The following is a 26,927-nucleotide window of genomic DNA, read 5'->3' as shown; positions in this document are numbered from 1 at the left end:
CAAAAACAGAGGGCTAAAGGACTCCACACAGACTCATGTGTTCAACCCAAAACTTGCCATCAACATGGACTGCCTAAAAACAGGAGGGCTGGGGACAGCTCCGTACACCTGCCTAGCATGTGTGAGGACTAAGTTTAATCCCCCACACTGCTGGAGAAAAGAACCAGCAGGGCTGGCGAGATGGCTTAGTAGTTAAGGCGTCGGCCTGCGAAGCCAAAGGACCCAGGTTCGATTCCCCAGTACCCAAGTAAGCCAGATGCACAAGGTGGCACATTCGTTTACAGTGGCTGAAAGGAACTTGTTGAAGGCCCCGGCATGCCCATATTCTCCCTCTTCCTCTCTGTGCTTCTATCTCTCACAATTAAATTGAATTATTATATTAAATTAAAAGAATTGGGAAGCCGGGCATGGTGGCTCACGCCTTTAATCCCAGCACTCGGGAGGCAGAGGCAGGAGGATTGCCGTGAGTTCAAGGCCACCCTGGGCATACAGAGTGAATTCCAGGTCAGCCTGGACTAGCATGAGACCCTACCTCGAAAGACCACAAAAGAATCAGTGCTGCAGGAATGGCTGAGTGGTTAAGGTATTTGCCTGCAAAGCCCAAGGACTCTGGTTTGACTCCCCAGGACCCACATAAGCCAGATGCACAAGGTGGCGCACGCATCTGGAGTTCGTCTGCAGTGGCTGGAGGCCCTGATGCACCCATTCTCTCTATCTCTCTCTGTCTGAAACAAATAATATTAAAAAAAAAAAAAAAAGAATGAGCCAGGCGGCGAGCACCAGCGGGGAACTTACGCATCCGAGTCCTCCGAGCTGGAGTCATCATGGCTCTGCTCCGCCTTCCACCGCTTGTACCTGTCAATGAGCTCCGTCAGGTAGGATGTTTTCTTTGCATTACGTATGATAAATTTGTGCTTCAATAGTTCCTTAGCGGTGGGTCTCTGGAAAATATATACATATCCAAAATATTATGAGGGGAAGCCCACAGTTCGTTCTACATTGTACTCTATTCCACCTGAAAGGACAGACTTCCGACTCCCAAGTCAGACCAGCGCAGGCTTGATCCCTCAGGCTTAATCCAAGATGCCACACGGAGGCACACTGACTTTCCAACAGGGTCCCCAACACTCTCCCAGGACCTGTTCAACCAGAGATGGAGTACTCCCAAGTCACTCCACAGCAACTTCACTGGAACTCTCTGGAGCTTACCTCTCTCAGTTTGACGCAATCCTTCAAGACAGATAGTGACAGGTAGCAAATGTGTTCTGTGCTACTATTAAAATTACTATATGGGCTGGAGAGATGGCTTAGCGGTTAAGCGCTTGCCTGTGAAGCCTAAGGACCCCGGTTCGAGGCTCGGTTCCCCAGGACCCACGTTAGCCAGATGCACAAGGGGGCGCACGCATCTGGAGTTCGTTTGCAGAGGCTGGAGGCCCTGGCGCGCCCATTCTCTCTCTCTCCCTCTACCTGTCTTTCTCTCTGTGTCTGTCACTCTCAAATAAATAAATAAATAAATGAACAAAAAAATGATGCTAATACCCCATAACGTAATTAAATGAGTTCACCTACTTAAGACTTATCTAAAAGAAGGTGGACAGGAGAGAGAGACCCGTTCCTCGCATGCTAGTGGCCTGCTTGGCTTCCTGGAGTTGCTGGCTTTACTAGTTTAGAAAGGCAGCTCTATGCCTGTCCCCATCCTGGAGTGCCACAGCTCCAGCCAAACGCCAACCAGCGGTATCACTGTCAAGGACAGCAAACGCAGCTACTGGAGCAAAACTCCCCAGAACCCAGAGTGGCCCAGCCAGGGACAGCTGGGAGAAACACAATGATGCCAACCAGTTAGACCACGGTCCTACCTGCTCTCAATCACCATTTTAAAAAAATATGTTATTTTTATTTGACAAAGAAAAAGGGAGAGGGAGAGGGAGAGAGAAAGAGAAAGAAAGAATGGGCACACCAGGGCCTCCGGCCACTGCAGATGAACTCCAGACGCATGCGCCCCCTTGTGCATTTGGCTAACGTGGGTCCTGGGGAATCAAACCTGAGTCCTTTGGCTTTGTAGGCAACAGCCTTAACCACTAAGCCAATCCCTCCAGCCCACCAACTTCTTAAAATATTACATTTTATTTATTTATTGGGGAGGGGCACACAGGGGCCACTTGCACTGCAAACAAACTCCAGACACATGTGCCATTTTGTACATCTGGCTTTATGTGGGTGCTGAGGAATGGAACCTGGGCCATCAGGCTTTGCAGGCATCTTTAACCACAGAGCCCTCTCTCCAATCTACCAATATTTTAGTAAGAGATAGCATGTTCCACAGACTCAACCCTCTGAGACCTCAGGTGATCTCAGGTCCCCCTCCCTGTCCACTGACCAACACCCTGAATATCCCAAATGCACACACACTTTGCGCTGCATCCCTCTCCTCTGAAGGCAAAGTGGAGCACCCTGGGGACAGACCAGCGCCAGACGTGGTTTAGGGCAAAGTGTCCACATGCGTGGATCGCTTCCTGGATGCTGGTGTGCTATGCTATGCCCAGAACTAACTTTGTGACCGAATACTCAGGGCCTGGCTGGTCCGGCCTGGTACCTGATGCATTAACCAAATGCTGGCTTGTTGACCTCAGCCGACAGCCCCCGGAGACAACGCTGCCTTCCCAGTCAATACCTCCAACCAGACCTGGCGCTGCGTGAGGAAACCATACTCTGAAAATTCATTTTCAGGTAAGAGCATGGGGGGGGGGGGGCAGGAAACACAACCAATACTCTTCAGGGTCAGCAAGAAGCACAGGAAGCCAGAAAATTCGGGGAGAAGAAAGGGCACGGGGTGCTGCACACCACACCAAAACACAGACAACTTTCCAAGAAAGGCCCTACAGGCGTAAGGAAAATGAAGAGAGCCAAGCAGCAGTTAATGCTCTGGGCCTCGCCACCGCAGATAGAACCTAGAGAAAGGGAGGAGGAGAACAGGGGGGGAAAGAAGTGGGGTGACACCTCGTTTCTATTCTGTTCGTCCCCCTCTCCCAGCATGTGACAGCTTGAAACTGATGTCATAGGCAACCTCCCATGTTTTCCAGGCTGGCCTTTACCATTACTAAACTAGCTTTCCAGTTTATAGCCTGAGTTTCCTCGGTGAGTATTCAAATTCCAGGGTTCTACCTTTAATACTAGCAAGAGCATTCTTTAGGCTCAATGAGGTGTGAGACGCCAGCAGTCTAAAATCCCTCAAGTCCAATGACAATAAAAGCATGTTTGCAATTCCAAGGAATTCAAATGGGTTAGAAAAAGGAAGGTGCAGGGGATCAGAGGGCAGCTCACAACCCCTGCGGGGCCCCCATCAGGACTCACAAAGCTGGGCTCCTTGTTCAGACAGGCTTCCACGAACTCCTTGAGGGGCTTGCTGTAGTTCCCTTCCAGCGTGGGGGGGTTGTTCTTTGGAATGAGGAATAAAACCTTCATGGGGTGCAGCTCGGAGTGGGGCGGCTCTCCTTTGGCCAGTTCTATCGCTGTTATGCCCAAAGACCAAATGTCTGCCTGCAAAGACGAAAGCATCTTTAGAGACTGGAAGCAAGAATACATGCAAACAAACATTGGCGGGGGGGGGGGGGCACATGTTTCAATGTACCTGTAACATTCTAAAAAGGGCATTAAAATAAAAAAACTGATTATAAAAAACATCAGTCCCTGCAACAGCGGCACACATCTTCCCACCTGTACGCTGGACACGGCTGAGTGACCACCTCTTTGGTAGGGGCCGGAAGTGGTCCCAGAAGGCAGGGACACAGGGAGAGCCAGGGCGTGCGGGTATGCTTGTGAGTGTGTCCTTCAGCAGTAGGCACAGGTGGAGGTTGGCAGGCAGGCACCTTTGGGCTCAGATACCAGCTGTGCAGTCAAGGTCCGCGATATTAGGCAACAGCGCTAAGTTCGGCCTCAGTATGGGTATGCGAAAGGGCCTGCCCAGAGCTGCCGAAGAACCCAGAACTTGGGAGCCATGCGCAAGTCTAAGATGCAATGTAATCCAAGTTATGTTTGTAAGATGCATGCCTGGATTACAAGTTTGTTTTTGGTTTTTTGAGGTAGGGTCTCACTCTAGCTCAGGCTGACCTGGATGGAATTCACTATGGAGTCTCAGGGTGGCCTCGAACTCACGGCGATCCTTCTACCTCTGCCTCCCCAGTGCTGGGATTAAAGGCATGCCCCACCACGCCCAGCTAGATTACAATTCTTTTTTTTTTTTTATTGTTAACTTTTTAAAAATTTATTTCATTTGAGAGAGACAGAGAGAGAAAGAGGCAGATAGAGAGAGAATGGGCGCACCAGGGCCTCCAGCCTCTGCAAACGAACTCCAGACACATGCGCCCCCTTACGCATCTGGCTAACGTGGGTCCTGGGGAATCGAGCCTCGAACCGGGGTCCTTAGGCCCCACAGGCGAGCGCTTAACCGCTAAGCCATCTCTCCAGCCCTGGATTACAATTCTGGAAGGAACCCTACTCAACTCTACAACCAAGAGGACGAAGAAGGGCTGGAGAGATGGATGAGCGGTTAAGGCACTTGCCTGCAAAGCCAAAGGACTCAGGTTCAATTCCATTCCCCAGGACAAACATAAGCCAGATGCAATAAGGACACATGCATCTGGAGTTCATTCATGCGCAGCAGCTAGAGGACCTGGCAGGCTCATTGTCTCCACACTGCCGCTCTCAAACAAACAGATAAAAAAATTTTAAATAAAAATATTTTCAAAGTATTAATAACAACAAATGTGTCTAAGGCATATGGGCGGCCAGGACTTAGGACTACTAGGCTTACGTTAAGAAGTGAGAATGGAGCCAGGCGTGGTGGCACACGCCTTTAATCCCAGCACTTGGGAGGCAGAGGTAGGAGGATTGCTGTGAGTTCGAGGCCACCCTGAGACTCCATAGTGAATTCCAGGTCAGCCTGGGCTAGAGTGAGGCCCTACCTCGAAAGCCCCCCCCCAAAAAAAAGAAGTGAGAATGGGGCTGGAGAGATGGCTTAGCGGTTAAGCGCTTGCCTGTGAAGCCTAAGGACCCCAGTTCAAGGCTCAGTTCCCCAGGACCCATGTTAGTCAGATGCACAAGGGGGCGCACACGTCTGGAGTTCGTTTGCACTGTTTGGATGGCCTGGCACACCCATTCTCTCCCCCTCTCTCTCTCTCTCTCTCTCTCTCTCTCTCTCTCTTTCTCTCTTTCTCTCTCTGTTCTCAAATAAATAAATAAAAATAAACAAAAAAAATTTTTTAAAGGAGTGAGAATGGCATAGAGTCCTGTGGATGTAAATACACTGGGGAGCTTAAATGACCAGGGATCACAGACCCAAGTTATAGAAAACAGGGCACCCACCCCCCTTGGGCTCAGTGAAAGAAGGCGCGCCCTGCCTCTCCGGTAACTAACAGAACAGCAGCCCACAGCTCTGCAGGAAGCTCTCTGCAGGTGGCGCGGGCACCGGGGGAAACAGGCGCGCATGCACGCACGCCGCAGCAGAGACGCGCAGGCACTTCACGCGTCCAAGTGACAGGAGGCTAGAGTGGCCCCAGCAGCCGCAGCCGGTCCCCAGAGCATCAGCGGCTCCAGCAGGCACACCCGGCCTGGGGGACAGCCGTGAAGCAAGTGCAGAAAGGTCCCCTCTGACCCTGTGCAGAGGTCGGGAGCTGCTGGGATTACCCCCAGTGGCCTCGCCGTTAACTTGCTCCTGGGACACTGCACGCTGGTGCAAAGATGCCATTCCCTCGTCCTCGCTTCACATTCTCAGCCAGGAAACCTGAACATCCATTTCGCACAGCTCATTTCTATGCGATTGCATGGAAGGGTCACTGGGTCACAGACAAGCAATGGAAAGAACAGACTTTGGACAAGTCAGAGTAAAAGAGTGTTCAAAGAGAGAGTTTCTCCTGCTACCTCCTCCCTAACAAATGTCCGTTCCTATGAGTGTGAGACAGTGTGGTTTGAAGGGACATGTCCTCCACAGGCTTAATGACGTGTTTGCACACGTGATCGCCAGCTGGCAGCATTGTTTGGAAATGTTGGGGAACCTTTAAGAGGTGGAGCTTTGTTGGAGGAAGTGAATCACTGGGGGCGGGGGGGGGGGGGGGCCTTGAAGATTTATAGTCCAATCTTGCTATTCTGCTTCTGCCTGCCAGTGTGATGATGGGACGCCAGCGCCCTGATCCTGCCATGCTTTTCACACGTGATGGACTCTCCTCTCAAACTATAAGCCAAAATATACGCTTTCCTCCTGAGTTGGCTCTGGCCAGGTATGTGAGCCCAGTAGTAAGTAACTGATACAGACCGCATGTTCCCTGGGGCTGTGTGAGGTTTTGTGGGACTAGAACTCCAGGAAAGAGTCTGGCCAAAACTTCCGATGTTGAGGAGGTTTGGGGCCGGCCAGGCACGGTGCTGGAGACACAAAGGAGTGGCGATCTGAGACAGGGGCACATGAGGTCAGTGGGGCACTGGGTGTGGGCTTGAGCCCAAGTCTCACAGGGCTGTGGCTGGCCAGCTAACTTACTACAAAGACCAACAGGAGAATGGTCAGGGTGGTGTAATCAAGTTACTTAAGAACTTGGATTCTAGGCTGGGGAGATGGCTTAACAGTTAAGGCGCCTGTCTACAAAGCCAAAGGACCCAGGTTCGATTCCTTAGGACCCATGTAAGTCAGATGAACAAGGTGGCACATATGCATATGGAGTTTGTTTGCAGTAGCTGAAGACCCTGGCATGCCCATTCTCACTCTCTCGCTATCAAATAAATTAAAATAAAATACTTAAGAAAAAAAAACTCGGAATCTTGTCTCCCCTACTGAGAACTAGCCTTGAACTTTCGTCAATGAAGAACGGATGCAAAACCTATCTTCCTGCCAAATTCTGAGGTGACATCACCTATAAGGCAAAGACATCAATGAACAGGAAACAAGAAAAGCAGGACAGGCTGCCCAGTGAGCGCAACTCAGTGGATGTCAAGTGCCAGCTGAAGTCTTGGCCACGACCACAATTTCCCAGTAGGGCAGCCAGGTCCATCTCCCAAGCCAGAACCAGGACCACCGGTACCTTCAGCCACGTGGACACACTGTAATGCGGATGTCTTGCAATGATGGCCCGAGGCCCCCAAAGGAAAGTTACCCTATACTGCATGCATGATTAAACAAGGCTACACGCTGAGAAAATTTCCATTTAACAAAAAAGACATGATTCGGGCATGTGACACACACCCATAATCCCAGCACTCAGGAAGCCAATTTGCCAGCTGGGCTACGTAGTGACTATCTTAAAAAAAAAAAAAAATTAATTTAAAAAGAAATTAGCTGGGAGTGTTGGTGTACACCTTTAATCCCAGCACTTGGGAGGCAGAGATAGGAGGATCACTGTGAGTTTGAGGCCACCCTGAGACTACATAGAGAATATCAGGTCAGACTAGGCTAGAGTAAGATGCTACCTCAAAAGAGAGAAGAGAGAGAGAAATTAAAAGCACAATGTTCAATGAGTTAAGAAGTTTGGGGCTCCAAACAGCCAGAGCTTTGTGAATCATGATCTTTTACTGTGCACAGACTACTCACAATAGACTGAGAAAACTCAGAAAATATAGTTTGCTAGCATTTTACATCTATAGACAAGGCATATCAAACAAACAAACAAACAAAAAACCCTAGCAAACAGATCCTGCCAAGGAGAAGCTGCTGGAACAAAGGGTGTGGGTCATCCTGTGTGGAGGAGCCTCTGGGTACACGGATCCCACCTAACAACTAAAGCCAGGTCCTTTGCCCGGGCCTCCACCCTCCCCCGCATGCCCACAAGCCTGCATTAGGTCTCAGAGGCCCACCTGTGCCCATCCACACAGCACAGCCCTCCTGCCCTCTCCTGCACGTTTCCCGCCGAATCCAACACACGTACAGTAAGGTAAAAGTCCACCACTGTGGCTGGATGGACAAGGTGTCCAGTGACGCGGGAGGAGATGGAGGAGATCAACTGATGGCACCAGCTAGGACAGTCGCGAGGCTGAAGGACCAAACGGAGATCCAGCTGGACCCGCCAAGCACTGGCTCTTACCTTCGAGTCGTAGGCTGACTGCTTAATGACCTCGGGTGCCATCCAGAACGGGGTGCCCACAAAGGTGTTCCTCTTTATCTGGGTATCCGTCAGCTGGCCGGCCACTCCGAAGTCAGCCAGCTTCACCTCTCCGTGCTCCGAGAGCAGAACGTTGGCGGCTGCAATACACCCGAGGCAGCCCGGCGTCAGCCCCCCACTTCTCATCACCCACCCCCCACCACCATCACCACCACCTCCACCACCAGCCGACCAACCCCAGGCCAACAGAGGGGACAGGACACCTTCCCCTGAGCACAGAAGTGCCACGGTTCGGCCACCTCAGCTGTCCCTAAGCTTCTTACCTTTAATATCTCTATGGATTTTCTTCTCTGAATGGAGGTAATCAAGTCCTTTCAGGATTTCTCTTAAGATGGTAGCAATCTGAGTTTCATCTAAAGGACCAGGTTCTAACTATTAAAAAAAAAAAAAAAGATCATTAGCCATTTCAGTGATTATTTTATAGTGTTTAAGAGACAATATCCGTGCTAAATGGACAAGAATAAGTAAAATTAAAAAGCGTCTTCACTTAAAGCATGTATTTTGCCTAAATAATTAAAACCTATTTGTGGTGGTTTGATTCGGGGGTCCCCCATAAACTTAAGTGTTGTGAATGCTAGCTCCCCAGCTGATGGATATTTGGGGACTGATGCCTCCTGGAGGGAGTGTATTGTTGGGGGCCAGCTTGTGGGCTTTGTGGCCAGTTTCCCCATGCCAGTGTTTGGCATACTCTCCTGTTGCTAGGTTCACCTTATGTTGGCCAGGGGTTGATGTCCACCCTCTGCTCATGCCATCGTTTTCCCCTGCCAACGTGGAGCTTCCCCTCGAGCCTGTAAGCCAAAATAAATCTCTTTTCCCCAGAAGCTGCTCTTGGTTGGGTGATTTCTACCAGCAATGTGAACCGGACTGCAACACTATTAAAGGATCCTGGGGGGTGGGGTGGACTACAGAAAATACCCTGGGTTTTGCCTGGCTGGAGACACAGCTCAGTGGCAGAACATGTTTGAGACCATGGGGGTCAATCGCCAGCATGCCCTTAATCCCGGCACTCGTGAGGCAGAAGCAGGAGGATTGCCGTGAATTCGAGGTCAGCCTGGGCTAGAGTGAGACCCTACCTCAAAGGAAAAGGAGAAATAGGAATGGAAGAAATGACTTTTCTAAATGAAGCAAGACTGGTGTGGGTGAGTGGGGCAATGAAAAGGCCCCTGAGGACTATAGGTACAGCTGCAAGCCGGCCTCTCAGGGTCGCACCGTCTCTGCCCGTGCCAGGGCGGGGCACAGGAAGGCAAGCACAATCCAGGGAACAAAAAGCCCAGAAACCACAGTGCATGCATATGGTCCCCTTTCCAGAAGGCCCAGCCCTGTCCTTAAAGGCCAAGTGTAAGAAAGAACTCTGCCTTAGGAAGCTCCCCCTCTGGCTGAGAGAGTTCAACTCCTGAGGCTTTATAATGTTATATTATATATATATATAATTATGTATGAAGCTGGAAAGAAGGCTTGCCTGCAAAGCCTAAGGACCAAAATTCGATTCCCCAGTACCTACTTATAAAATAAATAAATATTTTTAAAAGAATTATTTACTATCCATAATGAGGAATTGCTTCTGGAAGTTTTATCCTGAGAAACGCAAAGGAATTATTATAATCAACTCCTTAGTATTAATTTTTATCTAAAGACATAAAGAAGGGCTGGAGATGGCTTAGCAGTTAAGCTCTTGCCTGTGAAGCTTAAGGGCCCTGGTTCGAGGGCTCCATTCCCCAGGACCCACATAAGCCAGATGCACAAGGAGGCGCATGCATCTGGAGTTCATTTGCAGTGGCTGGAGGCCCTGGAGCACCCATTCTCTATCTGCCTGCCTGCCTCTCTTGTCTGTCACTCTCAAATAAATAAATAAAAATAACCAAAAAAAATTTTCAAAGACATAAAGAAATGTCGCATGGGCATGTTCCTGTTTAAAAGTTAACACTAGGATGAAGCGCAGTTCGTTCCGTATGTCTTCCATCAATTGTAAAGACGTTTTTACATAAATTCTACCAGTAAAACCACCTACCTCTCTCCAAAGGCCTAACACTGTTGGAGAGGGCTAGTTTTTTCTCTGCATGGTCCTGTGGCAAGATGCCACTGTAAGCCACGCTCAACACCTCAGCCAATGGGTGAATTTTAAAGGCAAATGTGTCACTTGGTACAGTGGTTTACTCCTATAATCCAGGCACTTACATTTGCCACCCAACTCATACCTCTGGTTTGTCTCACGGGCCCACGCTGGTCTAGACCACAGTGGCCAAGGTCAGGGGCCTTTCTCAGGGCTGCCTCTCCTAACACTCATAGGTCTGGCTTGTCTCGTAGGAGGACACATGGGGTCACTTTCTCTCTATAGAACACAGGCGAGCATTTGCTCATAGGAAGTAAAACCACCCATGTCCACTGGCCTGCCGGGAACGACGGCCAATTCTGACCAGGACACTGTCCTCACATGAGCACCCTCCTTCCTTCCTTTCTCTTCCTTGTTTGTTTTTCCAAGGAGGATCTCACTCTAGCTCAGGCTGACCTGGAATTCACTATGGAGTCTCAGGGTGGCCTCGAACTCATGGTGATTCTCCTCCCTCTGCCTCCCGAGTGCTGGGATTAAAGGCGTGCGCCACCACGCCCAGCTTGACCATTTTTGGGGGGCATGGGGGGAGGTAAGGGGTTTCAAGGTAGGGTCTCACTCTAGCCAAGACTGACCTGGAATTCACTATGGAGTCTCAGGATGGCCTCGAACTCATGGGCGATCCTCCTACCTCTTCCTCCCGAGTGCTGGGATTAAAGGTGTGCGCCACCACACCTGGCTTGACCTTTTTTTTTTTTTTTTGTTTATAACAGCATGCAACTCTCTAAATTAGTAGATGAGCAGTGCTGGACATGGATATTTTGAGCCCTGTAGGGCTCCCCAAAGCCATGTGTTACAGGTCAAGCAAAGCACCTTTCCCTGGCCCCCAGAACCCCGCCTGTGGGCTGGAACCAGGAAAGGCAAGAGAGGGCCGTTCCAGAGGAGGACAGCTCTGGGCCGGGCCTGCTCCATCCCAATTGTGCATGCTGCCAAGGGGCAGGGGTGACCATGTGGACCACTTCCTGCCTGACCATGCTCCAGCACCCACCTGACACCACCTCTCGATGATTGTCCCTGCCTCTCTGACTCGAGAGATGAAAGTGAGATAGTTGAGCTTAAGTGGGGAGCTGACACCACCTGAACTAGAAACTGTGGTGGCTTTAACCAATTCTACAAAACCAAATAAATTTATTCTGAAAAACAATCTACTAAACTGTCATCCTTAGGTAAGATAATTTCAGACAACGTCTTCATGGCCTCTAGGAATTAATTACTGGATTATGATGAAGCAACAATAATAAGTTATCAAAAGCAGACCTCCTTTAATTTTAAGTAATATATAAGAAACAAAAACACATGAGGAGCCGGGCGTGTTGGCACACGAAGGAGGAGGATCGCCGTAAGTTTGAGGCCAACCTGAGACTACAGTGGATTCCAGGTCAGCCTGAGATAGAGTGAAAACCTACCTCGAAGGTACACATTAAAAAAAAGAAGGAAATGGGACTGGAGAGATGGCTTAGCAGTTAAGCGCTTGCCTGTGAGGCCTAAGGACCCTGGTTCAAGGCTCGATTTCCCAGGACCCACGTTAGCCAGATGCACGAGGGGGCGCACGTGTCTGGAGTTCGTTTGCAGTGGCCAGAGACCCTGATGCGCCCATTTTCTCTCTCTCTCTCTGCCTCTTTATCTCTCTCTGTCCATCACTTTGAAATAAATAAACAAAAACAAACAAAAAAAAAAAAAAGAAGGAAATGAGATGGATCCAGAATTATTTTTTTCAAACCAAGGCTGAGAAAAGGCTGGAAAGCCCATTACACACCCATACGTACCAGATCCAGCGCAGAGCCGCCACCAAGATATTCCATTATTATCCACAATTTCGTGTCCTGCACAAACAGAAGAGGGAATTAGTTTTAAAGCAGAACTAGCCGAGTTATTTGAAGTAGCTGAAATATTTTATTATCATGGACCTCCAAGTTTCATAAACACACCAGCCAGGAAAGTGCAGTGTGTAAATGACGGCTGCGCACGTGAGCGCTCCTCAGCTGAGCAGCCGCGGGGGGCTGGCCGGGGGTCCCCGCTGCAGGCTCGTCGCACGAGTGTGTCCTGGACCTGTGAGGACACACGTGGGACTGGGGGCACCTCCGTGTTTTGTTCTTGATGCTGATCATCCAGATCTCACAAGGGCTGCGAGGGAAGCATTCTACCACTGACCTCTATCCCCAGCTCCCCCTGGATTTCCATTTGTCAACCATTTCCAAGGCTGGCCTCACACCCAGCCCTGTTTGGGAGCCTGAAGACGAGCCAAGACCCATCGTGTAAACACACGAGAGTGCAAAGGCTGGGACAGAGCATGGCCCCCCACTTCTGCCTGCAGCTCGGAGCAGCGTCAGGTCACCCCTATGGACAAGGCAGCCTGTTCCCAATGCCACCAAAAGTTGCTCAACTCCGCCCCCCTTCAGAAATGTGACCCAACCTGACCTGCGACCCGTCAGCCCTGCCTCAAAGGTTCCTTCCACAATCTGTCTAGAAGCAGCTCTTCAGCCCTCACGACTTTGTGCACCTGCAGGTGTGGGTACCCTAAAGGCTTGGCCCAAGAACCCAACTCCTACAGATACAAGGAGCAAGCTATTTAAATTTACTTACTACTTTCTACTATTTACTGGGAAAAGGAAAAAGAAAAGACAAAAGGGCCCTTTCAGGGGCTCGGACATCCCTCCAGGCCCGACTCTCACCACACAGAGAAGGGTGGGCTTCTTTGCAATGTGTCCCTATTTCAAGGCTTTTGCTTTTTGTTTGCATCAAGGGCATCGACCGGCCTTTCCTCTCTCTAACTTGGACGCACTACCATCCATCCGCCTGGCGCTCACTCCCCATGTGTTACACGTCAAGCAAAGCACCTTTCCCTGGCCCCCAGGACCCCGCCTGTGGGCTGGAACCAGGAAAGGCTCTCTGTATTTTCCACATAGCAACAACTGAAGTGTTGGGGACTGTGGGGTGCAGACGTGTGAGCTGTGGTCCCCAGTACTCGACGTGGACTCTATACTCCCACTAGGGAGACACTGACCGGTGAAAGAATTCCCTTGAAATTTTAAACCAAATTCTGCTCTCAGGTTAATCCTAAAACAGTCCAAATGAACAGGACTGGAGAGATGGCTTAGCGGCTTAGCGGTTAAGCGCTTGCCTGTGAAGCCTAAGGACCCCGGTTCGAGGCTCGATTCCCCAGGACCCACGTTAGCCAGATGCACAAGAGGGTGCATGCATCTGGAGTTTGTTTGCAGTGGCTGGAGGCCTTGGCACGCCCATTTTCTCTCTCTCTCTCTCTCCCTCTTTCTCTGTTGCTCTCAAATAAATGAATAAAAATAACAACAAAAAGCCGGGTGTGGTGGCACACGCCTTTAATCCCAGCACTCGGGAGGCAGAGGTAGGAGGATCGCCATGAGTTCAAGGCCACCCTGAGACTACAGAGTTAATTCCAGGTCAGCCTGGACCAGAGTGAGACCCTACCTCGAAAAACCAAAAGAAAAAAAAAAAAAAACAGTCCAAATGAACAGTCTGACTTTTAATGTTCACCGAATACTTTCTGGAAACTTTTAATGTGCTGTATTGCTAATATAATGAAGTTGAATTCCGGCTAGCTGGGGAGAGACACCGATGTGTTTGGATCTAGGTGACAGACACAAACAAGGTATTCATTCAGTAGTCATCTAACCCTCATGGGTATCTGCTTTGACAAGGCTGCTAGGGGGGCTGGAGAGATGGCTTAGCAGTTAAGGTGCTTGCCTGCAAAGCCTAAGTACCTCGGTTCAATTCCCCAGGACCCATATAGGCCAGATGCACAAGGCGGTACATGCACCTGGAGTTCGTTTGTAGTGGCTGGAGGTCCTGGCATGCCTATTTTCTCTCTCTCTCCCCTCCTCCTTTCTCTCTCTCTTCAATATATATATTTTAAAGGCTGCTAAGGGTTCTGACTTCCAGAAAACTTCAGTAGGGGAGATAAATGAGTAAGGACAGTGTATAATGGTGGGTGGGTGGACATGCACCTGTGTGTGCACCACAGTGAAGCACATTACTTTGTAAACTGACCTTTAAAAAATTGTGTAAAAAGAGGAATTCTCTCTCGCAGGCATGGTGACTCATGCCCATAATTTGAGCACTCGGGAGGCTGAGGCAGCAGGACTGCCGTGAGTTCAAGGCCACTTTGAGCTACACAGTGAATGCCAGGCCAGCCTAGGATACAGTATGAGTCTCCGTCTCAAAAGAACAATGCCTTGGACCGGAGAGGTGGCTCAGTGGTTAAGGTGCTGGCATGCAAAAACCCCAAAGGACCCAGGACCCACAATAGTCAGATATACAAGGTGGCGCAGACATCTGGAGATTGTCTGCAGCGGCCAGATGCCCTGGCGCACCCATTTTTTTCTCTCTCTCAAATAATAATAAAATATTTTTTCAAAAAATTTAAAAAGGGTGTAACATCTCCTGCTGTCTGGATAAATGTATATACTATGCTTATCAAACTGCCCAGTAGGCACTTCTCTTAATATTCATACCCTTATATTAATGCTACTCTCACTTTGGGTAGAGAATCCTCTCTTTTCAGATGGCAGTGACCTTGGGACGACTCAGAAGGTATCATGGTGCTGGAAAGAAATGACTGGAGTACTGAGTAACATCTCGATCACACCTTCCAAGGCTCAGGGTCTATTGTGGAAGAGGTGGCAGAAAGAATGTAAGAGCCAAAGGAAGGGTAGGACTCCTTACAATGTGCTCCCTCTAGACACAAAATGGCCTGGATATCCATGACCTCACAGTGCCTGACACTACCTACACAAGACCCTCATAATAGGGGAAAAGATCATGACACCAAAATAAAAGAGAGACTGATTGAGATGGGGAGGGGATATGATGGAGAATGGAATTTCAAAGGGGAAAGTAGGGGGGGTATTACCATGGGATATTTTTTATAATCATGGAAAATGTTAATAAAAATTGAGAAAAAAATAATTTAATTTATTTTAAAAAAAATATTAAAAAGAGCAATGCCTCTAACAAAGAATAAAGCATGCCCACTCTCACTTCCTGACACTCCTGCTTACACACCTCCGTCCCCTTCGCTCACCTCCTCTCTGCATTCCAAGAGTACCTCGGGCTGACAGGGAGAAATGAACTATCCCCGTGAGGACCTGGGACTCTGCGCTGTTTCTCTCTGACCGACCTCAGAACTTTCACTTCTATTCTCCCTCCCTCAGGGGTTCTTGTTTGACTCACTGCCCGGCCCATTTCTTTTCTGAGCACGAAGTCTGCTATCAGCAAGATAAGCTTTGGGTAAGGAGGGAATGCCCCTCCTGCCCCTGCCTCCCTAGTGCAATGACAGCTGGGTGGCAGGCTTCTGCTGGGCATCAACACACTGCTTCCTGAACCAGCAAGGCCCAGTGACTGTACCCTGGCCCATCTGACGTTTCAAAGCCGCACCCTAAACCGAGGACCAAGAGAGAATGTCCTATCAAGGAAAGGAAGGCCCGCCCTAGAAACCTACACTCATCTGGACTTTCTGCTCAAAGGCCAAAGTCCAGCCCCTCAGACACGCCTACGGGCTCCTTCCTAGGGAGGGCGATGGGTGACATAAGGACCAGCCCTACCCGTCTCTGCCCAGCTCCTTCTTGGTCCAGACATACTGGGCGAAAGACTACCCACCCAGGCCCACCAGACCAGAGGGCACTGAGGTCTTATTATTTGGGTCACTATCACCTGTTCGCTCACTTCTTTCGTGGTGGGCAAGAGAAACCATCTGCCTCTTGGAGACAACCTCTCATAGGCCCGGAGCTCACCAACTAGGGTGGCCTGGGGGTCCTAGGGATGCACCTGTCTCGGCCTCCCCTGAGCTGGGATGACAGGTGGGTGCCACCACGCCCAGCAGCTGCTATACGGGTATTCAGCCTCAAACTCAGGTCCTCATGCTTTTAAGGCAAGCGTTTTGCCCACTGAGCTCTCGTTCCGGCCCTCAGGTCACTACTTCTTAAAGACCGTGGCATGGTCTTGTGACCAGTGTGTATGTGATCCCAGTGCCAGCAGCACCAACGGTGGGCATCATGGAAAGGGCCACTCTGGTCTCAACTGCCTGGACAACTTCCTGAGTGAGCGACCTCTGTAGCTCCTCAGTCACCCTGGCACACAGGGTAAAGACCTTCTCTCGCCAGTCCCCAATACCCCAGAGGTACCAACCACGGAAAGCAGGAAGGGGGATCCCTTCAAATCAGCAGAAAGTCCAAGAGGGGTGACCACACAGAGCCCATGCCCACTCATTCTGCCTGATGGCACAAGACTCATGTTGCCACCTGCAGACACCTACCTCCTGAAGGAGGACAGGAGGAAGCCAGCTTCTTTTAGGCAGTTTTAATTAAGAGATTGAGACCCAGAGAGAACAAGCAGATGGCACCCACATGCCGCCGCGCCCTGGCACAAGAGCAGAACTCTTGGCAGAAATGGAACTGGCTGGTGTCTGATTGAGACTGATCTATGGTGGCCCCTACCCTATACCTAGACAGCCCAAGTGGGCTGGCTCTGGAGTGTGCCCTCTAACCAAACCAATCGGGTCTTCCCCTTGCACAGAAAGGCTCTCATCTCCGCCAGGACACACGTGAGTCTCGCTCCTGCCTCACTCAGCCTGGCTGGGGGTGGTGGTGGTCTGAGGGAACTTTTCTGCTTGCCTCTGCTTTATACTTTGGGGTAACTTCTCACTTTGATTACGTGCATGATTCTCCTCTGGTCTCTCAATCTACCTCGTGTGCATTTCCCTCACACTCTAGATCGACCACGTGGGGCTCTCACCAACCCCGGACCTGCAACCTGTGGAGTTTCCTTAAACGCGAGGTAACCGTGAGTGTAACTCTCTTCACTACTCAGTTCTCCTCTGAAGTTCTTGCTCTCAACTTTGATGTTTTCTGTCTGGTATTTTTCCTTACGTCACCACCATTTGCTCTTTAAACTTTCTTCCATGGGGAAAGCACAAGGCAGATGCTGTTCCTTCTGAATCTCCCTACCCAACAAGCTCCTAAATTCTATACTCCAGTCTTTCCTTAACAACCTCGATTTCCCATGTTTCCTACTTCCCACGTGTTTATGACTGCTCCAGCCTTCCTGCCTTAGATCCCAATCTCCCTTAAATAAGCCTAATTTATAATTTCTCCACAAATAAACTTAATAATTTATCTTTCTTGAGTTGGCCTTTATCAATTCTTTGTTAAAGTTAGGACAGAACTCAAATTTGGGGTTCATAAATTTGGGGGATTCCACTCCCGCCAATGACTCTGCTACTCATGAGCTGTCTGTTCTGCTACCACAATCTCTCTAGGCTCATGGGGACTCTCAGCCTCTCCTGGTCTCCCCAAGGCCAAGGTTATGGGTTCTGCTTTGCTATGCCCGTCCCCCAACCCCATACCTGGCCAGAAAGATTCCCAAACTAAAACCCAACTGCTGGCTTCAGTCCTATTGAGACGCTGGCTAAGCGTGAGCGCTGTCGAGAAAGAGAGACAGAGGAGCCGAACTAAGATTCCTCTGGTGCACACACCTAATCTGAGCCGCGCAACGGCATAGCCCTGGGTTCTGCACCCCACAAACAGAACTGATCCACGCTCACACCAGCACCAGAGGTCCCTGAACTTTCCCCCTGCCATGACACCCGAATCCTATCATCACTTCTACTACCAACGGCCTTCAAACGAGAGCCACTGGAAAGATATATATACCTGCCCTTCGGTATCCTGGATCTGTTCCAAGATCGAAATCCATGGGTGCTCAAATTCTTTTTCTTTTTTTCCCCCAGGTAGGGTCTCCTTTTCCTTTTCCCTCCCCCTGTTTTTTCCCCCAAGGTAGGGTCTCACTCTAGCCCAGGCTGACCTGGAATTCACTATGGAGTCTCAGGGTGGCCTCGAACTCACGGCGATCCTCCTACCTCTGCCTCCTGAGTGCTGGGATTAAAGGCGTGCGCCACCACGCCCAGCTCAATTAAACTTTTTAAGAAAGCATTCCTAGACGTCTATGAGGCCTGAGTTTCCTTTTGTCATAAGCAGCCCAGGGCCCTAATGACATAACGGTGCTTCATTCTTTTGCAATCACAGCCAAGGGTCAGTCTACTGTCTTTCTGTATTTATCATTATGCATTAGAAATGACTGGAGAAACCATCAGAATTTTAACAGATGTCAGCCAGCGACTGCAGGAGACTGTCTCAATGCACAGCCTCCATGAACACCCGGGGTGCTCCCTTCCACTGTTAGAACAGCGGAGTCATGCTTTTATTGCTATTAGGGGTTTTGTTGCTGCGGCCTGGTGTTTTAAAGCAAGGTTTTGCTGTGCAGCCCAGGCTGGCCTCAAAGTCCAGCTCCTCCCACCTCAGCCTCCCGGGTGCTGAGATTACAGATACTGTGTTCATTTTTGCTACTGTTCCATTTTATGGGCTTAGCTGTATGTGCAGACACACACACCCATCAGTCTGAAGTCCGAATATTATGGGCACTTGGCTGCTTCTGCCAGAAAGCACGGACTCCTCGCTCAGGCCCACGGGGCAGCTAAAGGCAGGATAAAGCCTGACGCCCGTGCCTTCAGTCTGTGTCTCTTAACTGTCCAGGAAGAAGAGAACGTATCAGAGAGCGACACTTCATGCTATCGGAATACTCAAGCAATCAACCCTAAAGAAGTGACATTTGCTGGGCATGGTGGCACACGCTTTTAAATCCTAGCACTCAGGAGGCAGAGGTAGGAGGATCGCCGTGAGTTCAAGACCATCCTGAGACTACATAGTGAATTCCAAGTCAGCCTGGGGTAGAGTGAGACCCTACCTCGGAAAAATCAAAATAAATAAATAAAAGAAGTGGAATGTCCCCGGGACCCCCATGCCGGGGGGGGGGGGGGGCGGTGGTGGAGGCTGAAGCCCAGGTGCCAGCAAAGGAGGCGCTGGTCTCTGGGAAGAGTCATGCAGTTACAGGGCACACTCTGTGGGAGACACAGGGATGGGTCAATGATGGGCAGGGCAACATCTTGACCAGGGCGGCTTACTTTCTTAGGCATACCTCAGCCTCAGTTTAAACCTTAAAGATGGACTTGGGGCTCACTGATCCTCTTTTCACTATCTCTGCTCTCTTTGGTTGGCATATGGGGAGCAGATAGTGAAGCTGAGCTTACTTATAAGCCCGTCAAGGAGCCAGGTGTTTGACACTAGAAACTCCAGTCACAGGTCCCCCTTTACTCTGGGTGGTTTCATATAACTTTTTATAATTTTTATTTATTTGAGAGAGAGAGAGAGAGAGAGAAGGAGGGAGGGAGGAAGAGAAACGGCACACCAGGGCCTCCAGCCACTGCAAACTCTAGACACATGTACCACCATGTGGACCTGACTTATGTGTGGGTCCTGGGGAATTGAACCTGGGTCCTTTGGCTTAATCACGAAGCCATCTCTCCAGCCCTCATATAACAATTTGAGTGTGTCTGCATTGTGACTTCAGCCATCAGAATTTCACACATGTAGCTGTGCACTTGTGACTTCCTGTTGACGATGTCAACATACATTTCAGATTTTGGTTTTTTTTGTTGTTGTTGTTATTTTGAGGCAGGGTCTCACTCTAGCTCAGGCTGACCTGGAATTCACTATGTAGTCTCAGGGTGGGCTCGAACTCACGGCGATCCTCCTACCTCTGCCTCCCGAGTGCTGGGATTACAGGTGTGCGCCACCATGCATGGCACATTTCAGATTTTGGAGCAGCTCAGATTTCCAAATGTGGGGATTAGGGGTGCTTACCATGCACCTCATTATGACTGCCCTGGAAACGGAGACAGCTACATTCCATGCATGAAAGACCATAGGTAGTTCAAGGTGGGTTTTTTTTTTTTTTTTCTTTAAAAAACTTTTCTGGAAGGACAAGCAAGAGCAGCTTTCCCACAGTTAGCAAACGAGCTTTCAAGCCCGAAGCTTTGTGTCTGCCCTGTGCGCAAGCAGCCTGCAAATTCATCACCTATAGCAAAACACACAGGCAAAGACATAGGACCAGTGCAGTAGATTTTACTGGCACAGCCCAGGGTTGCGGACTTCCTAAAGAACATAGATTCTGCTTAAAAGATGCCCTTTTTTTGAGTTTAAATGCACTTTAATTTATTTTTATTTTTTTTTTTATTTATTAACTTGAGAGCGACAGATATACAGAGAGAAAGACAGATAGAGGGAGAGAGAGAGAATGGGCGCACCAGGGCTTCCAGCCTCTGCAAACGAACTCCAGACGCGTGCGCACCCTTGTGCATCTGGCTAACGTGGGACCTGGGGAACCGAGCCTCGAACCGGGGTCCTTAGGCTTCACAGGCAAGCGCTTAACCGCTAAGCCATCTCTCCAGCCCTAAATGCACTTTATTTTTAGACAACCTACATGACATGTTTTTTTCCCCTTAAAATAAAATGCCTCTACTCCAAATAAGTCAGTCAAAATAAAAGGTCAAGATGACATCAGTCCCATTGTTTCTAGTCCTGGTGTTTTAAGGATGGCAAGCAGAAGCCGGCGGCGACGTCAGGCAATAGATCACAATGACTGCGGATGTGTTAGCATTTTTCCATTTCTAAGCCATCCTTAAAGAAAATCATGAAAGGAGTTACACCATCCTCACGGTAGTCCAGGAGAGCAACCATGCCATCTGGATTCCTATTTTCACCAACAAAACACTGGTAGTTGTTGAAATTAGCAAGAACATGCTTGATTTGCTCAGCAGCCCCTGTCATTAAAGGCTTTACTCTTTCTGGTTTCTGTTCTTCAAGTTTGCCTTTGAGTGATTTCATGTAATCTGTGATGTACTTCTTGTCGGCCTCGTTTGTGAAGCTGGTTTCCTGAAGGTGATGGCTCATGACAATGTCAACACCGGTGACTACTGTACTTTCAGTACCTTCGCCCTCCGGGCCTTCAGCGGAGGCATTTCCACCGATGAGCGAGTCACCGATGTCACCCTCTCTCCTACTGACCATCTTGCCCTCCACCTCCAGGCACAGGCCGTCGGCGATCTCCCGGATCTTGTAGATGTCGGAGAACAGCTCATCGTGGCTGATGAGGTCCCGGTAGACGATCGTGACAGCTGGAGGGAGACGGCGGCGGTGCAGCCGGAGCAGCAAAGCTAAAGGATGACTTTTGCCCAGAGGATGTCACCAGCTCTGTCACCATCCACCACGGCAGACAAGTCCCCAGCCTCCGTGGTGCACCGGGGACCTAGGCAGCACACACTTGGGAGGGTGCTGCTGAAGACAGAGTGGGGGGTGCCCAGCACACAAGCGGCGCCCCCAGAGTTTGTTCTCACTGTGTGACCTCAGGAGGGGGGGTGCGCTGTCCAGAGACGGGTCTGTGACCCTTTCTCTCCTTCCCTGACCTCAAAGGCTCCCACACCGCTCCGCATCTTGTGGATGCTGGAATCTCTCGTGTGCCTCACCCAATGGGTGGCACGCTCCCTGACAAGAAATGCAATAGGAACAGGCCCGGGCAAGTGTCTTCACAACTGGGACCAGCAGCCAGCAGCGCAGATGACACGGCAGCTCAGGAAGGCCTCGAGAGCAGTGGAAGGCCCGGATGTGCCGTGTGACCCGCTGCCACGCTGGAGGAGGACAGACAGATGCGTGTTTCTGATGGACAGCGGGGGGGAGGAGAGGGGGCAGTGGGCAACTTTTCTCAGCCAAAGTGCTGGAGAACAAATGGTGCTGGGTGTCAGTTGATGGTCTGTCGCAGTCAGGTTCACACTGCTGGCAGAAATCACCCAACCAAGAGCAGCTTGTGGGGAAAAAGAAGTTTATTTTGGCTTACAGGCTCGAGGGGGAAGCTTCACGATGGCAGGAAAAACGATCGCATGAGCAGAGGGTGGACATCACCCCCTGGCCAACATCAGGTGGACCATAGCAGCAGGAGAGTGTGCCAAACACTGGCAAGGGGAGCTGGCTATAACACCCATAAGCCCGCCCCCAACAATACACTCCCTGCAGGAGGCATTAATTCCCAAATCTGTATCAGCTGGAAACCTAGCATTCAGAACACCTAAGTTTATGGGGGACACCTGAATCAAGCCACCACAAGGTCAAATTTCATTTCAAGCAGAACTCTGCTGATGGCTTAAGGGACCAGCCACCGCCACGGGGCAGAATGAGTGGAGGATAGAGAAGGAAGAAAAGCATCAGAAAGTCAAGGCCAAGGGCAGCGAGGCCCAGGGCTCTCCACAGATGAACCCCCCCCCCAAACCCTGTGAGAGTAGGGAGGTCACAACTGACAGGTACTTAGAGAAGCTGAAAACTTTCATTGCTGAAGTTCAGAGGATTCAGAGGCCAACACAGAGGTCACAGAAGGGGCGAAATGAACCCACAAGAGCATGACAGTATGTTACATAAGCTGAAAACGACTGCCATTCAGCAGATACAGAAAGAAGACTTTGCAGACATCCCCTCATCTGTCTGCCCCCAGGCAGCAATTCCTGAGAAATGAGGCTGCATGAACCCCAACAAGGAGGAGAAGCCCTACCACAAACCCCTTCTCGTGGAGGCTGACAGCCTGGGAAGACCACGAAAAGCCCCTCACACGAGGGAAAAATCAGCACACGTTTTCCCCACCTGGACAAGAACTCTTTTTTTAAAAAAGTATTTTGTTTTATTTATTATTTATTTGAGAGAGAGAGGGAGAGAGAGAAAAAGAGAATGGGTGCACCAGGGCCTCCAGCTACTGCAAATGAATTCCAGATGCATGCGCCACCTTGTGCATCTGGCTTACGTGGTTCCCGGGGAATCGAACCTAGGTCCTTTGGCTTTGCAGGCAAATGCCTTAACTGCTAAGCCATCTCTCCAGCCCCTGCGGCAAGGACTCTGAAGGTAGCCCAGGCTAGTCTAGCACTCTGATCCTGCTGTTGCAACAGGAGTGCTGAGAGCCTCTAAGCATCGCCCACGCCCAGCATCTCACCCCTCCTCTCCTGCTCCTCGCTCCCCTCAGCAAACTTCTGGGTTTCTGAGAGCATCCGGGGCAGAACTCGGGCACCAGCTGATATAGCTTTCTGGTGCCTGTAACGGCTAATCTTGTTTTGTTGTTGTTTATTTTTCTGTTTTTCGAAGTAGGGTCTCACTCAAGTCCAGACTGACCTGGAATTCACTAGGGAGTCTCAGGGTGGCCTCGAACTCTCGGCGATCCTCCTGCCTCTGCCTCCCAAATGCTAGGATTCAAGACGTGCGTCATCACGCCCGGCTAGTCTGGATTATTACTTGTCTCAACCAAGAAACGCCTAAGAGATTACTAATAAGGCACACTACTGGGTCTGTCTGTGTGAGCTTTTCCAGAGACAAGTAACCAAGGGAGGAAGACAGCCTTGAATATGGGTGGTACCAGCACAGCGTCTAGTGTCCTGTATACAAAGCAGGGGGGGGGGGGGGACATGAGCCAGTAACACAGGTAACCCCCTTGCCTGTCTGTCTGACTCTCCCCCTCCCTGAACCCCATTAGGCAAAGCTGCTCTACTCTGCTCCGCCCTTCATGCCATAAGTAGACTGCCACCTCTGAAACTGGCAGCCCAAATAAATCCTCCCTTCAAGGTGTTTTGCTTAGGTTTGGTTTCGTTTGGGGCTGAATGTTTTTCTTTCTCTGGGTTTTTGGGTTATTTTGTTTTGTTTTGTTTTTTCGAGATAGGGTCTCACTCTAGCCCAGGCTGACCTGGAATTCACTCTGTAGTCTCAGGGTGGCCTCGAACTCATGGCGATCCTCCTACCTCTGCCTCCCGAGTTCTGGGATTAAAGGCGTGCGCCACCACGCCCAGCTTTTCTTTGTTACACGTTGTCTTATATAGAAGAAGTTACGTAACAAAATTTCAGATCTCTTGGAGTATATTCAGAAAATTACTCAGAAATTCAGGAGTTTCAGAAAAGAAAGCACACGGCATAATTAATTCATCTAAATATATCAGTATGTAGACTCCAAGCAGAGGTTTAAATATGCAGAACATGGCCAGGCGTGGTGGTGCACACACCTGAGGCAGTGGTAAGAGGATCACTGTGAGCTCAAGGCCAGCCTGGAGCTACAGTGGATTCGAGGTCAGCCTGAACTAGAGTGAGACCCTACCACAAAAACCCAAAACAAAAAAAATGTAGATTATGTATGTTGAAGCAAAAAAGAGCTAGAAATTCATTTAAAATGTATTTTACATTTATTTATTTATTGTTTAAGATAGAGAATATAGGTGTACCAGGGCCTCTAGCCACTGCAAATGAACTCCAGATGCACATGCCACCTTGTGCATCTGACTTACGTGGGACCTGGAGAATTGAACTTGGGTCCCTAGGTTTCACAGGCAAGCACTTTAACCATTAAGCCGCCTCTCCAGCCCTGAAATGTATTTTAAATTTTAGGTAATATCAGCTACAGAACAGATGAATTTTTGTTGTAGAGCAAAATATTTGGCCTAATTTTATTTCCATACAACTATCTGGCTAGGAAAAAAAATGCAAAGCTGAGCTCCCAAATGTCTCCAGGGACTCTCTTCAATCACACTGGGACAGTGTTCGGGAGAGAGGAATCTTGTCCCAGCCTCGGGACAGGGCAAAGTGGAACTGTCACATTACCTTCAGCACAAAGCTGCCACGTCCCCGTAACTGCCTGTGACTTCAAAGCCAGCTTTGCTTGCTGGTGTGTTCCGTCCACTCAGAAGGAAGCAAGGAGCTCTGTCTTATCCCTGATTGCACTGGAATGAGACATTCTGGGTTCAAAGTACCGATCCAATTTTCCCCAGAAGCTAAGGGTCAGTCACTTCCCTATAAAAAAAAAAAACTAAAAAAAAAAATTCTTGGCAGGTGTGGTGGCGCACGCCTTTAATCCCAGCACTCGGGAGGGAGGCAGAGGTAGGAGGGTCGAGGTGAATTTAAGGCCACCCTGAGAGACTACTTAGTGAATACCAGAGTGAGACCCTACCTCGAAAAAGTTAAAAAAAAAAAAAAAATCTCTTGGAGTTAAGACATGTGACTTCCTCTCCCAGGCCCTGTGGCTGTGCCAAGAAGTCAGGAATGCAGCCGATGGCTTCCAACTGGCAAAGGATCCAAGGAGAGGGGCTGTGCTGCCGCAGCATGGGGAAGGGACAGGGTCACCCAGACGCCCACCCAGAGGCCCATGTAGGCACCGAGCGCACAGTTACGCATGGGAGCGCTGACTTTGGCGGTCGAGGGGAACGGGTGCATGCACAAGGACCAAATTCGTCCTCATCACCAAGTTTGGAATAAACAGATGTGCTTCCCGAGCCTCAGAGTGGCGGCCAAGTGCAAAAGAGAACCGTGGTATGACCGTAAGTGCTGTCATGTGACAGAAGCCCGTGTTTCCCGCACCACCACATCCGCCGGGACGGAGGGTCCTGGACAAGGTGCAAGAAAGTCCCCGGGGGCCGCAGGGCCCGTCCTCCAGGCAGCCAGAACAGGAGGGTGGCGACAGCTTAGACCATCAGACCAACCCTCCTAAAACTAAACCCTAAGAGGAGCTGTGTGTCCTCACAGGATGGGCAGCTTGCCTATTCTGGAAGAACACTGTGTCCCCTCCCGGCCCCAACAAGTAGGGACACCTGGGGAAATTACCACCCCAAAGAACAGAGCTTCTCATGGTGCCCATAAAACTCCATGAATTTCCTCTTTTCAGAGGCTACTTAAGAGGATCCACCCCACTTAAGACTGTCATAAAAACTGGAGCCCTTTCCCCAGTAGGTTAACAAGAAAGAGTGGAGACATTTTAAACTATAGGAAAACAGGTCAGACATGCGCAAGCAAATCTCAAAATAGTGTTCAAAAGAACTGGCCAACATATGTTAAAAAGGAGACCTAAAGGGAAGAAAAAGGAAGGGAGGAGGGTACTTAATAGGTTGATATTGTATATATGTAAGTACAGTGATTGTAATGGGGAGGTAATATGATGGAGAATGGAAGTTCAAAGGGGAAAGTGTGGGGGGGGGGAGGGAAGGAATTACCATGGGATTTTTTTTTTATAATCATGGAAAATGCTAATAAAAATTTAAAAATTAAAATAAAAAAAAAGAACTGGCCCAAAATCCAACAGAACCACCCAGACCACAGAACAGATGTTCAAATGGACAAGTGGTACTTCCTGGCCCACTCGGCCTCTCCCAGGCTTGATGTGTGAGCCACAATGGGTCAGGCTTTTCTAGAAGCAGGAAGCACACCTCCCATGCCAGCACAGGCCCACTCCCGCCAGGCTGGCTCTGTGGACCTTCTCCCCAGCACGTCTGTCCCACAGCCACACCAGCCACTTCCTCCTTTAGGGCTCTGCTCCAAAGCCACCCACTCTCTGGCAGCGGGTACTTGACCCCTGCCACCACAATGCCCAAGTTCTCCAAAGCACATACCACGGCCGTATGGACCATCAATTTTAGGGGTCTATCATGATCTCCTTCCCCAACTCCAGGAGAATCATGAACAAAATTCTCAAGGCACAGTATTTTCCCTGCCTGCCGGATTACAAAAGCAAGCATCATGTTTTGTCTTCCATGCTCCAAAAACTGTTGAGGCCCCACAGAAAGCCCCAAGTCCCTCTAAAAAGGCCAAAGCCAGCCGGGCATGGTGGCACACGCCTTTAATCCCAGCACTTGGGAGGAAGAGGTAGGAGGATCGCCGTGAGTTCAAGGCCACCCTGAGGCTCCATAGTGAATTCCAGGTCAGCCTGGGCTAGAGTGAAACCCTGCCTCGAAAAACACAAAAACTTAAAATAAA

The 26,927-nt window shown here is 49.8% G+C and overlaps 2 protein-coding genes across 2 annotated transcripts in view; both read right to left on the bottom strand.

The window, feature by feature from the left end:
- Stk24 (serine/threonine kinase 24) overlaps window positions 1–26,927 on the bottom strand; it is a 102,210-nt gene that overhangs the window by 4,898 nt on the left and 70,385 nt on the right. Inside the window, exons 3-7 of the mRNA XM_045145977.1 lie at window positions 12,012–12,068; window positions 8,402–8,510; window positions 8,061–8,218; window positions 3,352–3,537; window positions 796–941 (exon numbers count right to left, since the gene is read on the bottom strand). Of these exons, the coding sequence (XP_045001912.1) occupies window positions 796–941; window positions 3,352–3,537; window positions 8,061–8,218; window positions 8,402–8,510; window positions 12,012–12,068 (656 nt within the window). The remainder of the gene's footprint in view (window positions 1–795; window positions 942–3,351; window positions 3,538–8,060; window positions 8,219–8,401; window positions 8,511–12,011; window positions 12,069–26,927) is intronic.
- On the bottom strand, window positions 20,763–21,272 carry LOC105944406 (translationally-controlled tumor protein-like). The gene has a single exon (XM_045145978.1). The coding sequence runs from the start codon at window positions 21,177–21,179 to the stop codon at window positions 20,763–20,765; it is 417 nt and encodes a 138-aa protein (XP_045001913.1). The 5' UTR covers window positions 21,180–21,272.

Source organism: Jaculus jaculus, chromosome 3, assembly GCF_020740685.1.
Source record: "Jaculus jaculus isolate mJacJac1 chromosome 3, mJacJac1.mat.Y.cur, whole genome shotgun sequence".
Taxonomy (NCBI): domain Eukaryota; kingdom Metazoa; phylum Chordata; class Mammalia; order Rodentia; family Dipodidae; genus Jaculus; species Jaculus jaculus.
This window is presented reverse-complemented; position numbering and strand designations above follow the sequence as displayed.